Source organism: Mastigoproctus giganteus, chromosome 11 (genome assembly GCF_048544385.1).
Source record: "Mastigoproctus giganteus isolate SK-2022 chromosome 11, ASM4854438v1, whole genome shotgun sequence".
NCBI classification, from domain to species: domain Eukaryota; kingdom Metazoa; phylum Arthropoda; class Arachnida; order Uropygi; family Thelyphonidae; genus Mastigoproctus; species Mastigoproctus giganteus.
The window spans coordinates 123,154,305-123,169,196 of record NC_143585.1 but is presented as its reverse complement, the minus strand read 5'-3'; the positions used below and the strand labels follow the sequence as shown (position 1 = coordinate 123,169,196).

Here is a 14,892-nt window from a genome sequence, read left to right as displayed (position 1 = left end):
TTTGTCTCAGCTTCTGGAGGTAACAGTTGACTTTGAAAATCTCAGCAGTAAACCAACTTGATGGGTGGTGGAAATCTTACTTGATGGATACTGTTAACAACATTGTGGTGACATGGGACAAAGTGAAGTCATCTCCTATGAACTGCTTGGAAATTCCTTTGGCAAGACTGTTAACAACATCATGGTGGTATGGAATGAAGGGAAGGCATCTTCCATCAACTGTGCTTGGAAATTCCCGTGGGAAGACTTGTTTGGAACTTCAAGGGATTCCCTATGTTTTCAAGAACTGAGTTGTTGAAATATGATGGTAGGTAGCTGGAGAAGGCTTCTTTGACTGATAGTGTAGATGTGAAGGAATAATAGATTCTCATGATGAAAAAATGAATGTGGATGACCTTGTTGACATGACTGCTTATAGGAAGAAGAGTAGGAGGCCACCCTAGATAGACATGGTCATTTGTGAAAGAAGCATGCAATTAAACATAGATAGACAGTCTTGATTAGACACCCTACAAGGAGGTTTGTTCTGAAAAATAATGAAAAAGCAAAACCACGGGGAGACTTGCTTGTAGTTGGCCACAGTGCCTCCCAACAAATCTCCCACTTTTTTTTTTTTTTTTTTTTCAGTGGCAATTTCTGCCTAGCTGCTTGAGCCATGGTAGACCTTTCTCCTCCTCCTCTTCCATTCTGCCTACTGTGACCTTGTTAGATGTGGTAGAGTTGAAGATGACCCTTAAGCTCCATCACATTGCCACCATCATTGGTACTGTCTGTTAAGGACAGCCTCCATGATGGCAGCCCTCTTGATGTTATGCTCTCTGATTTATTGGGGATTTATCTGCTTTTATTGGTAAATACTCTCCTTAAATAACTGTATAAAACCTTGCTTTATGTATTATTTTATGAATACTGTAATATTCATTGATTTTGTTTTGAATGTAATAAAATTATTATTTATGGAATACTGTTTGGAATACTTCCTTTTGGGTCATGAAATGCATTGTGAGTTCCTTGTAGAATTAATTATTCATTTTATGCAATATTCATTTATGTGAGGATTTTTGAGGAATGCAACCTTTGCATGTATTGAGGATTTCCTATGTCAGTTTTTCTCAACCAGTGTTCAGTGGAACCCAAACAACATCAGGAGTTCCATTGGAAATTGTGGAATGAATAAATAAATAAACATTTTGAAATACTGCAAAAAATTCCAAATATTCCTCAAAATATGGAAACTTTTGTTCTAGCAATTTGGCATTAATGTCTGTGTGCTACGAACTGCCCCTATTTTGTTTTGGTTAGTCCATATTTAAGATTGTATTTAATTATTGTGTCTGTGTTCATTTTGTATTGTTAAGATCTGTCTCACTAGTAACAACAGAAAGGTACTGCCAAGGAAAAAGAGCAGCATGGTGAGCACTTTGTGTCCATATTTGCAGGTCATGTTTTGAGAAGCCCCTTTGCTTGCTGAATTACCCAGAATTCTCCATGCTTTTATATTTTTTTTTTCTCGATCTTTCTTCTACCAGATTGTTTGAGAAGGTTTTTTTTTTTTTTTTTTTTTTTTTTTTGGGAGTGATTTCATGAGTGGTGTTTTGTGCACAATATGGTTGGTTGTTTGCTATTTTGTAGATTTATATGCTTTGCAGGATTTTTATTCTTTTTTTTTTTTTTGAATGATCATTTTACCAAACATTGTTGTTTTTGTGTTATCTAAAATCCCACATAACAGCATTTTCATATGGCTGTTGAAGTATATGAAAAAGAAAGTGAAAATGAATCAAAATTATCTGAGCCAAGTAAGTAAAGCAGGAAGAGAAGTGACTGATATTAAAACAAACACTATTAAAATAATAGTGTTTCAAAACTATTGAATTTGCCTTTACAGTAACGGTTACTTGGCCATGGGTTGGAGATGAAAATTGTCCGTATCCATTGTGCATTGTTTGAGGGGAAAAAAAAAACTAACAAAGACAGCTATGGCCCTGGCCAAAGTAAATTGAGACATTTCACAACTAATCATGCCCATTTTTAAAACAGTTGTTACTTTGTAAAACTTTTGGATCCACAATGCAAACAACATAAAGGTTTTGAGAAGAAAGTAACTATAAGTGAAAAAGCTCAAGAGGCAAGCTATTTAGTAGCTTAGCTAGTGGCACAAAAAATGAAAAGTCACACTATTGCTGAAAGCTTAATAATGCTTGCCTTTACAATGATAGGCAAAGTGACTGAAAGAGAAATTGACAAAGTTTCTGTTCTAATGATAATATCATCATTCTTCTCTTTCTTGGTGATTCCTTTCTACTTCTGTCCATCTTTCTCTCTCTCTCTCTCTCTCTCTCTCTCTCTCTCTCTCTCAGGGTAACTCAGGGTAACTCAGGAATTTTTTTTTTGGCTGGTGCAGCATAAGCCTCAGGCTTCCTGAGGCTCATGCTGCACCTCAATGACATGTCACACAACAAGAAAAGTATCATCTGAAATTCTGCTTTCTGTTGCTGAAAGCTTAATAATGCCTGCCTTTACAATGATAGCAAAGTGGCTGAAAGTGAAATTGACAAAGTTTCTGTTTCTAATGATAATATGAGTAGACATGTGAATGACAGGTCACACAACAAGAAAAGTATCTTGTTTGAAATTCTAAAAATTCTAATTTCATCTCCGAGTTGATGAGTCAACAGATAATGAGTAAAGCTCAGTTGGTGGTGTTTATATGATATGAAAACAAAGGTAAAATAATGGAAAATTTTGGTTGTTGCAAAGAACTGCCAAAAACATCCAAAGGTCAGGCTTTGTTGCATTTGTCAGAAAAGAAAAACCATATCTGAGGACAGCCATGGGAACATCTCATAACGGCCCATTGCCATCCTCAACTGGGAACTTTTTGTTTCAAAACTATTAAACGGATTTAAAACAAATCAAGTTTCTTCCTGATGTAGCTGTGAACATCTCAATTTTGTAAAGCAGTAACTTAAGTCAGTGTTTGCAAAACTGTGTGAAAATATTCAAAAAAGATCATGTGACCCTCCTTTGTAGAGAAGGTTAGATGGTATGAAAAGGGAGAAGTATGTTTTCAAGAGGGAAAGTTTTAACAAGAGTATTTGAGTTGTGAGAGGTCTTACTGCTTTTCTTCAAATATAATAATAAAGGTAGTTTTTATGACTTCCTTGAAGATCCAAAATCTTTAGCAGATATTTATTTATCAGCACATAAATGCCCTGAACACCATGCAGGGCCCGAAGGAAAGCATGCTAACTTCCACATCCAGAAGTTTTGCATTCAAGAATAAACTCAAGATTTGGGGAGAAAAACACCTCTCAAGTGGAAATATTGAAATGTTTCTGCTCTTTCTTCAGGTTCAGAGTCAGATAGATTATAAGGAAGTCATCCCATTAATTATCAGTCATTTAAAATCACTGATAGAAAAGCCTTATCAATACTTAAATTTTTTGTCATCAGAAATGTATGACTGGTTTAGGAACCCTTTTGTTGAGTTCTCACCAAATTCACAAGATTTATGCAGTCTTCAAAAGAACAACTGACTGAAATATGAGTGCAGTTGAAATGTTCATAGACTGAGTATGAAAGGGTAGTGGTACAATGTTAAAAATTTCTGTACTTAATGTATACTCTTCAAATATACCCACCAAGTTTCATGCAGTTTCAATGTCATAAAGATATGGTTATAACATTTGTGGGGGGGGGATACCTCTTCCTATTCCATGGCTAAGAAGTTGAGTGGACAGCAGAATTTGAACGAGGAAGGGATTGCCTGGAAGATGACCCATGGTGTGATGACCTGCAACGGCCATCAGTCCAGAAGTTGTTGACAGTGTGCATGATCTGGTGATGAGTGACAGTTCAATACATTGTCACCATCTTGGGCATCTCATCTGAACATGTGTATTACATAATAACAGAGGTTCTCGCTATAAAAAAAGGGTATAAGCATGATGGACCCCAAAGTTGTTGAATCAAGAATGCACAAGAGTTGTCAAGTCAAGCGAACATTTGCATAATATTCAAGAAGATCCAGCAAATTTCCTTGCAAGGTTTGTGACCATGGATGAGGCATGGGTCCATTATTTTCAGCCAGAAAGAAATGAGCATTCCAAATAGTAACACAGCTCTTTTCTCCCTCCAAAGAAAGCAAGGTTGATTTTTTTTCTGCTGGCAAGGTGATGGCATTGGTTTTTTTGGGATGCTGATGTGGAGTATTGCTAGTGAATTACCTTCAGAAAGGCCAAGACAGTCACAGGGGCATATTGCACAGGCTTTGTAAGGCATTTGCATTAGAATATCAATGACAAACTCCGAGGAAAGAGAGAATTTGTGAGCACAAGATAAGGATATGGTTACAACATAGGAGGATTGAACAATCCCCCGATGTTGTAACCACATCCTTACATTGTGCTCACAAGTCTGTCAATGCCATGGCTGCACTGCATGAGTGCGGCTTTGAAATCTTGGACCATCCCCCATATTCACCAGATTTAGCATCATCCAGCTTTCACCTATTTCCTAATTTGAAAAGATACTGGATGGCATCCATTTTCCCACCAACGGTGATGTCATTGCTGTAGCCGATACATTCCTGGAGGCCCAAGAGAAAATATTTTTCACAGTTGGAATCAATGCATTGCAGCATCAGTGGTAAAAATATTGACTCCAAAAGGGACTATATTGAAAAGTAACATGCTATAAGACTCCTCAAATTAATGCTTCATAATCAGGCCACAAACTTTTCAAATACCTCTTGTACAGAGTGATCAAACCTTGAAGATAAAATTCAGTGAAATGTCACCTGATGTGTTTTGGATTCAATAAGGAAAGAGTATCCTGTGATCTCAACAAAAGCAGTGAACATCTTACTCCATTTTTCGACTTCTTACCTCAAACTGTTTAGAAATCGGTAAGAAGTCGAAAAAAATTTTTCGACTTCTTACCGATTTCTAAACAAACTTCCTCATGTTTGACAAACATCAAAAGCAAAGAACAAAATCATCTGCTTTATGTTGAGGAAGGACAGGAAGTGTATTTTTCAAAAATTGAGCCAAGAATTCAACATTTGTGCAAAAAGAAACAAGCCCTAGTGTTGTTACACTGGAAGTAAACCTTATATTGACTTGTTTTGAGTTGATATTTTCATATTTGGAAAAATAAAAATAAAAAATCACACAGGGTAAAATACTTAATTTTTTTTCCCTCACATTGTAAGTTGACTTATCTTTAACAGCTGACTTATCATAACAGCTGTTTACAAATAAATATTCTTAATAATTCAGCAGAAATTGAATTGCACTCCCCACTGTGAACATTTTCTGGCTGTAAATGTTTTCTTGTTAGGTTCATGATATAAAAAATAATTTTAAGAATAGGCTTCATGGGAAATAAAGGTTAAGAATCACTGCTCTGTACTTAAAATTGCTCTGCATTACCCTCTTATTTGCCCCAAGTGAAACCCAATACGCTCCTTGGATTGACATGAGTAGTCTTTCTTACTAGCATTGCTAGCACCCTCTTCTTGTTATGTCTCCCTCAAACCTTATTTGTTAGGTATCTAAAGTAACTTGGACATCAGTAAATTTAACATGACTTCAATAAAGCTATGATTTATATAATACCCTTTCCCCATGAAAGGCTATTGTATAAACTGGAGCAAATTGGGATTTTTTACAAGACCCTTCATTGAAAATACACTTCATCTGAAAACCTGGTGCCAGAAGTTGTTATTTGGTTTTTAGGAGCATTAGCTACTAAGGCCATATTGCTCCGGGATATACGGTGGTCATTCCCTGATCTTTCCGCATTCTCCGTATTTGGTGGTGACGGGCTCGAACCCCAGTCTAATCAAGAAGCGTCTGCTACGCACTGCTGCTCCTTCCCACCTGGCTACGGAGGCGCACATGCCAGAAGTGAAATGAAGTGTTACACAATACACTTCATATCTTCTCTTCCCCCCTGCCCATGTAGTGATTGGTATTCTGTGCTTATTATTTTCAGAAGGTTTATGCAATGCTGTAATTTTGTATAGGAATATTTTCAAATCCATTTGAAGCATTTGTTGAGCAGAATGCCAAGATATTGCAAATTCACAAACTACTTTTCTTTACATTCCTGAACTATTCTGTTTTCAGACTTGTGCTTCAACATTTTCTGCAGAGTGAACAGACCAAAATCTTCTCCACAGAGCATTACACTCACTTTTTTTTGATAAAATACTCACAACTTTCACCTTCTGCTGAATTGTGAGCTCAGCTTTTCTGTAATTTTGCTTACTAATGGGAGCATCAGATTTAGGACATGTAAAGTTCCATGAATTATTCTTGTTCTCTAGTGAATTTTCCAGGAACTACTGCATACTACTACCAACTTGAACCCAATGGTGGTGCACAAAATATATAAAAAACAGTGTCCCGGTCACCTGACAGGTACCCAACTTTCTCTTTCATTTTTGGAAAATGTTTCGAGTTTTTGAATTCTCTTCAAGCATTGCCAATATTTCATCATTTTTTAATCAGTTGCAGTACAGTAATACACCCCGACTTACGCGAACTTGGAGTTCGCGTAAGTCGGGCAACGCTGTTTGGCAACACTGCCGCCCACTATCATCAAGGTCGTTTTTCATATGTTATCGATATATGGTGCGACGGAGGAGAGTGAGAGCGAAAGATGAACAAAATTCAACTTTACTGCGCATGAGCTGCACACATATACAATAATTTGTATTCCAACTGTCATATTTATATGTGTGCATTCGAATTCGTGCTCAACGTTTGTCGGAAATTACATTGTTTTCACGAGAGAAATGGATCGCGTCGGTCGAGCCGTATACAGTCAGTCCTCGTATAACACGTGTTTACACTACACAAATTCAATCATACACTATTTATAAATACGGTAATGATATCTTATAATATAACACAAACCGAATTGGCTTATGCACGATTTGCCTTTGTGTTTACAAGAAATGGCAGTCGAACGCAGAATCACCCCAACCGAACGCAACACGATAGGAACGAAGAGAAGATTCTGAAAATGTATTTGTTTTAGGGGAAACACATTTCACCATAATAACGTAAAAACCAACACAATTCCAGCTATCGGTATGCAATTAGATCGAGTTTACTACCAGTTTATAACAGATTCCACTAGCAGAAACGCAACTGGATTTTTATTGTTTTATGGTAGTAACCCCTAGAAATGTGAGGTGTTAATAGTGTATCTCTGCCTTTATGGTGTTGTTTATTAAGTTGCTACATGCACGCAGCTTTGTTTATGCATATCAAGCGTGCCTCCTCATTTTGTAATTGTGCTTTATTCCCTAAAAATGAGTAAAATACTTAAAAGGTGTGAAAAGGAAGGGTACTGGTGAAGACACTGCAGATTCAGAGAGAAAAAGAAAAGCAATTATCGATAAACAGAGGCGGACATCAGCATTAGTAGAGGCATTTGATGCAAGAAAGCAAGCTTATGTAGCATCAGCCAAAAAAAAATAAATAAATAAAATAAAATAATAATAATAATAAATAAAAAATAACCACTTCCACTTCACCCCTCTGTTCGTTCGAAATACCTGTCCAGCTGAGCCTTAAACTTATTTAGGCTATCAACTTCCACGACAAGGGATGGAAGTCTATTTCACCAACCAACCAACCACCCACTGGCTAAAGGCAAATTTCCTCACGTCTATGGTTTATGGCCAAAATCACGCAGGCCCACCAGGGTTTCCCTGGTAAGGCTTATGGCCAGTCGGCCTCTGTCGATAAAGAAAAAATATGAAATTGTGAAACGCTTTGAGCGAAATGAAAGACCATGTGATATTGCACGTGCTACAGGCCTAAATGAGGCAACGGCGAAAAGCACATGACAATTGCAAACTTGACAGGTCTCAGCTCAATTGAAAAGGGCTTAAAAATTTTAGAAAACATAGACTACAACGAAGAACGCGTTATAGCTACAAAGCAAGGAATAAAAAAATTATTAGCTTGCTACGAAGAAATTCTGCATGAAAAAAATAAGTCTCTGTGTCATCAGACAAATTTGTTAGATTTTATGAAGCCATCGACATCGAAATAACTTTTTTACGTAAGTCATTTATTTTTTTAATACATATTTTGTATTAATATGTATAAAGAACTGCAGTTTTATTAATATTTTTCTTCTAAACTAGTGTTTTTGTTAGTCATTGGTCCCAATTAAACAAAATTTATATGTATTTATGTGCAAAGTTGTACCCCCCCGACTTACGCGAATTCGACTTAAGCGATTTTCGTCGGACCCACCTATCGTGTAATTTCGGGGTATTACTGTACTTATTGTCTCTACTTTTAAGTTTTAATAAAAAAATTAAAAATTTCAAAATATGCTATGTGTTTTATACCATTTATTTTTTTGCAGAGAAATTTTTAATCATTTATTAATGATTAATGTGGGAACATTATTTTTGAAGGTTGTATGTCAGGTTACCCACCACAACCGTCTGGTTAAAGAAAGTTCAACTAATAGTTCAGTTCTAATTAATAATATAAATCTCAATTTTTCATGCCGCCTTATATGAACCTTTAATTGAAACAAATTTTAAAAAATGGGGAAAAAATATATTGAACATCAACTGATGAAAACATGAAACCAAGTTGCATAATCTGTATTCTTGTGTGCCTAGAGCTGTGTTTGCTTTTTGTACAAAGTTGCTGACACTGTTTAGAAGGCTATTTCTATGTGACCATTGCTTTATTTGAGGGTATGTATGATAGACAAAATATAAATCTCAATTTTTCATGCCGCCTTATATGAACCTTTAATTGAAACAAATTTTAAAAAATGGGGAAAAAATATATTGAACATCAACTGATGAAAACATGAAACCAAGTTGCATAATCTGTATTCTTGTGTGCCTAGAGCTGTGTTTGCTTTTTGTACAAAGTTGCTGACACTGTTTAGAAGGCTATTTCTATGTGACCATTGCTTTAGTTGAGGGTATGTATGATAGACAAAAAATAATATTACATTCTTATCAATGTGTTTACAAGAATGCTCAATCAAGGCAGAGTTGAGCAGGTAATAGATCTCTTCCAAATTTTCTACAAGCAGACTTAAAGAGACCTATTATACGTGTTCACTGTGTTGGTACTAAAATCAAATTCTCATAATCTAATTAATTTGGAATGTTTTTTTATAGTCATGAATAGGGTTTTTCTTCTTCTTTTCTTTTGTAATAGAAATTGAATGCATTAAGTTAATTTTATATATTTTTTTTGTTCCACTAATTTCTTGCCCATTCCAAAGCATTCCATTACACAAAGATGGTCGAAAAATACTGTACTGAACTACATAAACAGGCACTGTCTTTTATATTGCAGCTGACCGTGCCCTCTTCACAAAACAGTAGAATTTTAAACGTGTACTTTGACTGTCAGTGCCCATGAAACTGATGTGTGACTGCACGAAATAGGAAGTTCATTTCATGCCCTTACAGATAGCATAGTGGTTATAATCACTGTCCTCCCACACTAGATGGGAAAGAAGAGAGCAGAGATATTGAGTTAGTTGGTCTCAGGAAGGTTGTTGTTATTATTGTTGTTATTTGGTTTTTAGGAGCATTAGCAACTAAGGCCATATTGCTCCGGGAATATGCGGTGGTCATTCCCTGACCTTTCCACATCCTCCGTATTTGGTGGTGACGTGCTCGAACCCCGGTCTCAGGAAGGAGTTGCATAGTTTTTCTCCCTATAAACTCAGATTTTTGTCCAGCAAACAGCAACACAACCAAAAATACAATTAGAGAGAGATAATGCCATCTCATGACCTTAGTTGCTTTAGTGCTTAGTATCTGCATAAGCTGAATCTTACTAGTTCACTTCATCACCATCAAAAGCACCTTAAATTTTTTTTTTTTTTTTTTTTTACAGTATAACCACTTAGATCAGAAGAGTTTGTAATTCTGATCAATTCACAAGCATGTTATAATTAACTGGATTTGTCCCATAATCGACTCAAATGTGCTATTGTGCTTCTGCATTAACCAGTCAACTGCATTAAAGCCCAAATTAGTATGATTAATTCTGTACTAAAGTAATTAATTGCTGCAAAAATGTAATAAAACTTTTATTTTGTTGTTGTTAATGATGTAATTGACTAATTGAAATACTTATAAAAATGAACGGTTTTATAGGAGAATAGAACATTTAATTTTGTTAAAGTATTGTTTTAGTTATAATTGCTAATTAGAGTGCTTATTTGTTTTTGAATAGAGGAGATTACTGCTAGTTTCAGACGCTTTGGACCATTAGTAGTTGACTGGCCCCATAAAGCAGAAAGCAAATCTTATTTTCCTCCCAAAGGTATGTATGTATGCTTCCTTAATCCTTTGTTTAAAACAGATACCTTCTTTGTGGGTTATTTCCACTAAGAGCTAACTTTAAATTAATTACACGAGTACCCCAAGATAAAACTGATTTATTCTAAAAGTATAATGTTCCTGAACCTATACTGGCTCTTGATCACATGCAAGGTAACTAAATACAGATATAGAATGGTCCTGATTTCTGCATAGGTTGCATTCCCAGAAAATGTGCATAAACAAAGATTTGCACAAATTAAGACCCATTATCCCATTACTTTAAATACATTAAAATTTGGGGATTGCTTTGTGCGAATATCTTGGTAGTCAGCGGCATAATAATTTTTCAGCTTATTTTATGCAGATAAATTAAATTAAATTAATAAATTAAAACATTATTTATGCAGATAAATTAATAGAAATTTTTTTATAATTAACATAAATAAGATAAAATTAAATGAAATTTATTGAAAATTTATGCATACTGTATGAGAAAATTATTTTCATAAAAAAATTGAACTCAAAGTTACGCGTATAGTACAGTAAAAAAAAAAATAATAAATAAATAAAAAATACTAGTAACCCGTAAATTAAGAAATAAACGTCTGAACATAAAAACAAATTAAAAGATTAAAATGTAAAACACTGGGCTTTATCTTATTTAATTTAAAATATCACTCACTGTGATCTTTTAATTTCTTGAGTTTGCAGTCAATTTTACAAGTTTTTTTTTTTTTTTCCTTCTTTTTTTTTTCTCACCTATATGTGAACATATGTGTTATTTTAATTTTTACATGTATAGAAAGATTTATTTATTATTATTTATATTATAAGGGCACATTATTTCAGAATTGTGCAAAATAAGACCATGTAAATCACAACCACATAAGGAATCATTGTGAACAGTACATAATATTAATAACCCTACAGTTTGTTTTAAATGAGGAACCCAGTGAGTAATCAATGTCTTGGAAAGTTTGCACTGCAGTTCCCTGTTGTTTATTTTTGATTTCAAAAAACACCATAAATTTTGTACATCTTTTCCAAAATTTTTATTTAATGTTCCATTGCTGAATTTCCTTATGTATGTAGCCTTTTTAATCTTCTTCTCCCTAGTCTTTTCCTTCTTGTAATTTTAAAATTGTTTTCTAACTTTCACCAATGTGCATCTACACACAAAAGATATCAAGGAGAAAATGAAAATAATATTCAATAAATGTGCTCCACAGAAGTAGTCTTTAAACCTATAAATAAAATGCAGAAACAATTCTTAGAAAACTGAATGCATACACACTGGAGATATGTCATATACAGATATATCTGCAGTTGTGTACAGGTGAAACAGACAGGTTACTAGAAAGAGGAATAAAACATGTAAAATTAATACAAACTAGTACTTGCATACAAGCTTAAAGTAAAAGTAGAAAATTATTTTAAAATTATGAGGTGGGTTGTACATAAGAAAATTTGGCAACAGAACATTAAATAGAAATTTAAGCAGAATTATACAAAATTTATGGATTGATGTTTTAGGAAGTAAAATATAACCAGTATGGAAATATGATTACGCATGGTTCCTGGTTTTAATAGTCGTCAGAATTGAGCAGAATGTAATAGAGATACCGTGTGACTATATTTAGTTAAGTGAATCAAGGAACTAGTACAGGTTGTAGAATGTTTTGCTTTTAGAATAAATTAATTTTATCACAGAATACTTGTATAATTAATGTAAAGGTTAGTTGTTAATGTATGAGGGGCATTCAATAAATTATCTACCTACTTATGAAGGAAATGAGATAGAGGCAAAATTCTGTTTTTATTTTTCAATGTAACTCCCCTGAACTACAATACACTTGTTCCATTTTGTTGACAATGAAGAAATACCAGACAATTAAAATTCTTTGTCTGTCCATCAAAGAATGCATAAACAGCAGATTTCAGTTCGTTATCATCAAGAAAGATGTCCATGTACATTTTTCTTGAGGTGTTGAAACAGGAAATAGTCACTGGGAGGCCAGATCCATACACTGTAAGGTGGATGGGTAAGTCTGTAAAGTCACAGTCTCTGAAAGCAGCAACAACAGCATGTGATCTGTGCACTGGTGTGGTGTGGTGTTGTGAAGATGCAGCACATCTTTGGAAAGTTTTCCACAGCGTTTTTCCTTCATGATATCCCTTAGGTTGTACAGTAGGTATGCATATGATTGTCTGCTTGTGTTCTAAGTAGAGAATATACAAAATTCCATCAGCATTCCAAAAAATGGTGGCCATAATCTTGCCAGCTGAAGGTTGTGTCTGAAATTTTTGGGTGGGGGAGAACCCTTATGCATCTATTGCACTATTTCTTGCTTGATCTCAGGATCCTAGTGATGAACCCATGTTTCATCACCTGTAACAATTCTGGAGAAGAACGTTTCAGGATCCCTTCCATAAAGCTCTAAATTCTCCTCAAATTCGCTCAAATCTCCTTGGTTATACTCTGAATTGCTTCTGCACAGGATCAGAAATCTGGAGAACTCACCTTGCACAACCTTAGTCATCCCCAAATGTTCATGGAGGATAGTTATAACTGTTCCCCCAGGTATGTCGCATTCCCTAGAGATTTGCGACACCTTTAAATGTCTATGCTTCAGCACAAGGGTTTCTGCGGCTTGGCACATTTCTGGAGTGGTCACTGTCACAGTCTTTCCTCTTCGATGGACTCTCTACAACCACTTCATTTGTTTTGACCAGAATTTCACCTGGTACTGCGAAGGTGCACTGTTGCCATACACAGCCACCATCCTTTAATGAATGACTTTTGTCCCTTTCTTTCTGTGGTGAGAAACTTGATGACTGAATGATGCTCCAATTTCAGCAAATCCATAATTTGATACAGGTGTCTTCCTTCTTTCTGTTATAGCAGCACAACCTAAAAACATAGTGGGATCAAAATTAGTATGATTCAAGTTGAGATATGTAGGAACATGATAAATCATGAATCACTGAAATATAGCTATGGGAAGTGCTTCAGGTAGATAATTAATTGAACACTCCTCGTAAGTGTTTTAATTAACTGAAAAACTAATAATAAATTTATCCCTCTCCCATAGGGTGCTACGGCAAGATGGCTGCACTTAGTACCTAATGTCATATATGTGAGCTGGTCTTTAAATATCTTCAGTTATGTCTTTCTCTCATGTTTTGAGTATTAATGCTTTTTTTACAAGGTTTGCTTTTACTGATTCTTATGCACTACTTCAGATCCATTCTCTAGGTTACATGATTATTTAATTGGAACTTCACTCCATCACACTGCAGCATGGAAAAGTTCCAATTTAGTGGGAAGTTATAATCAATCTGAAGGCAGTGTACATTCATAAAGGAAAAAGTAGAAGCCAATAAGATTCCAAAGAAGATATTAAGTGCGGTATCACTTTTTTGCTTCATCTTCTCTTTTATCATCACATTTCTCACATATATGGCCTCTATTTCTATCAGAATATAATTTGCATAACTGGCCTTTCTTTTAATCCTACAGCAGGAGTCTTAAAGTATTAAATGTTATAGTGGATGTATAGTGCATTTTATATGCTATTCAATATTTTTAAAATAGGCAAAAAATATTTTAAAATTATGCATTTAGCATTAGTAGGGGCATACGATGCAAGAAAGCAAGCTTAGGCAGCATCAGACAAAAAAAAAAAAAAAAACTGCTCCCATTTCACCCCTCCGTTCATTCCAAATATCTGTCCAGCTCAGTCTTAAATTTATTTAGGCTATCAGCTTCCGCTACAAAAGATGGAAGTCTGTTCCACCAATCAAATACCTGCTGGCTAAAGGCAAACTTCTGCACATCTATCCTACAACTGTCTTTCCTCAATTTGAATTCATGCCCTCTCAGGTGATTATTCTGAGCAAGAGGAAGAATCCCATCATTATTAAGCATGCTCAAACCATTGAAGGCTTTATACACCTCAATCAGATCACCTCGCATGTGCCTAGTCTCCAGACACTGTAATCTGCAAAACTTAAGCCTTTCTTCGTAAGGGCAACCCTTCGTTCAATTCACTAATCTTGTTGCCCTTCTCTGTACTTGTTCCAACAGCTCTACATCCTTCTTAAAATGAGGCCTCCAGACCTGTATACAGTACCCAAGGTTTAGCCTGACCATTGCCTTATGCAAGGGGATAATCACCTCCTTATCCCTGCTAGAAAAATTCCTGTATATCATTGACAAGACACCATGAGCTACTCTTGCAAACTGTCTGCACTGCTCAAAAAACTTCATATCTGCCTGCACAAGAACCCCCAGGTCCTTTTCACTCTCTACTACTGTCTGCATAGTACCACACAGTTGATACGTTACTCTGGGGTTACTGCTTCCCATATGTAGTACTTTACATTTGTCAATGTTAAACTCCATCTGCTCAAATTTTCTAGATCCTGTTGCAGCAGCATACTGTCATTAATGTCCTTAACAACCCTGCCAACCTTCGTATCGTCTGCAAACTTGGACATTAAGCCTGATATACCATCATCAATATCATTTATAAATACAGAAAACAACAGTG

The 14,892-nt window shown here is 35.3% G+C and overlaps 1 protein-coding gene across 2 annotated transcripts in view; it reads left to right on the top strand.

The window, feature by feature from the left end:
• Positions 1-14,892, top strand: part of LOC150078409 (cytoplasmic polyadenylation element-binding protein 2-like) — a 405,982-nt gene that overhangs the window by 338,514 nt on the left and 52,576 nt on the right. For both annotated transcript variants that reach the window (XM_090385295.1, XM_090385294.1), the window contains one exon: positions 10,251-10,340. In XM_090385295.1, coding sequence (XP_090241421.1) covers positions 10,251-10,340 — 90 coding nt within the window. The remainder of the gene's footprint in view (positions 1-10,250; positions 10,341-14,892) is intronic.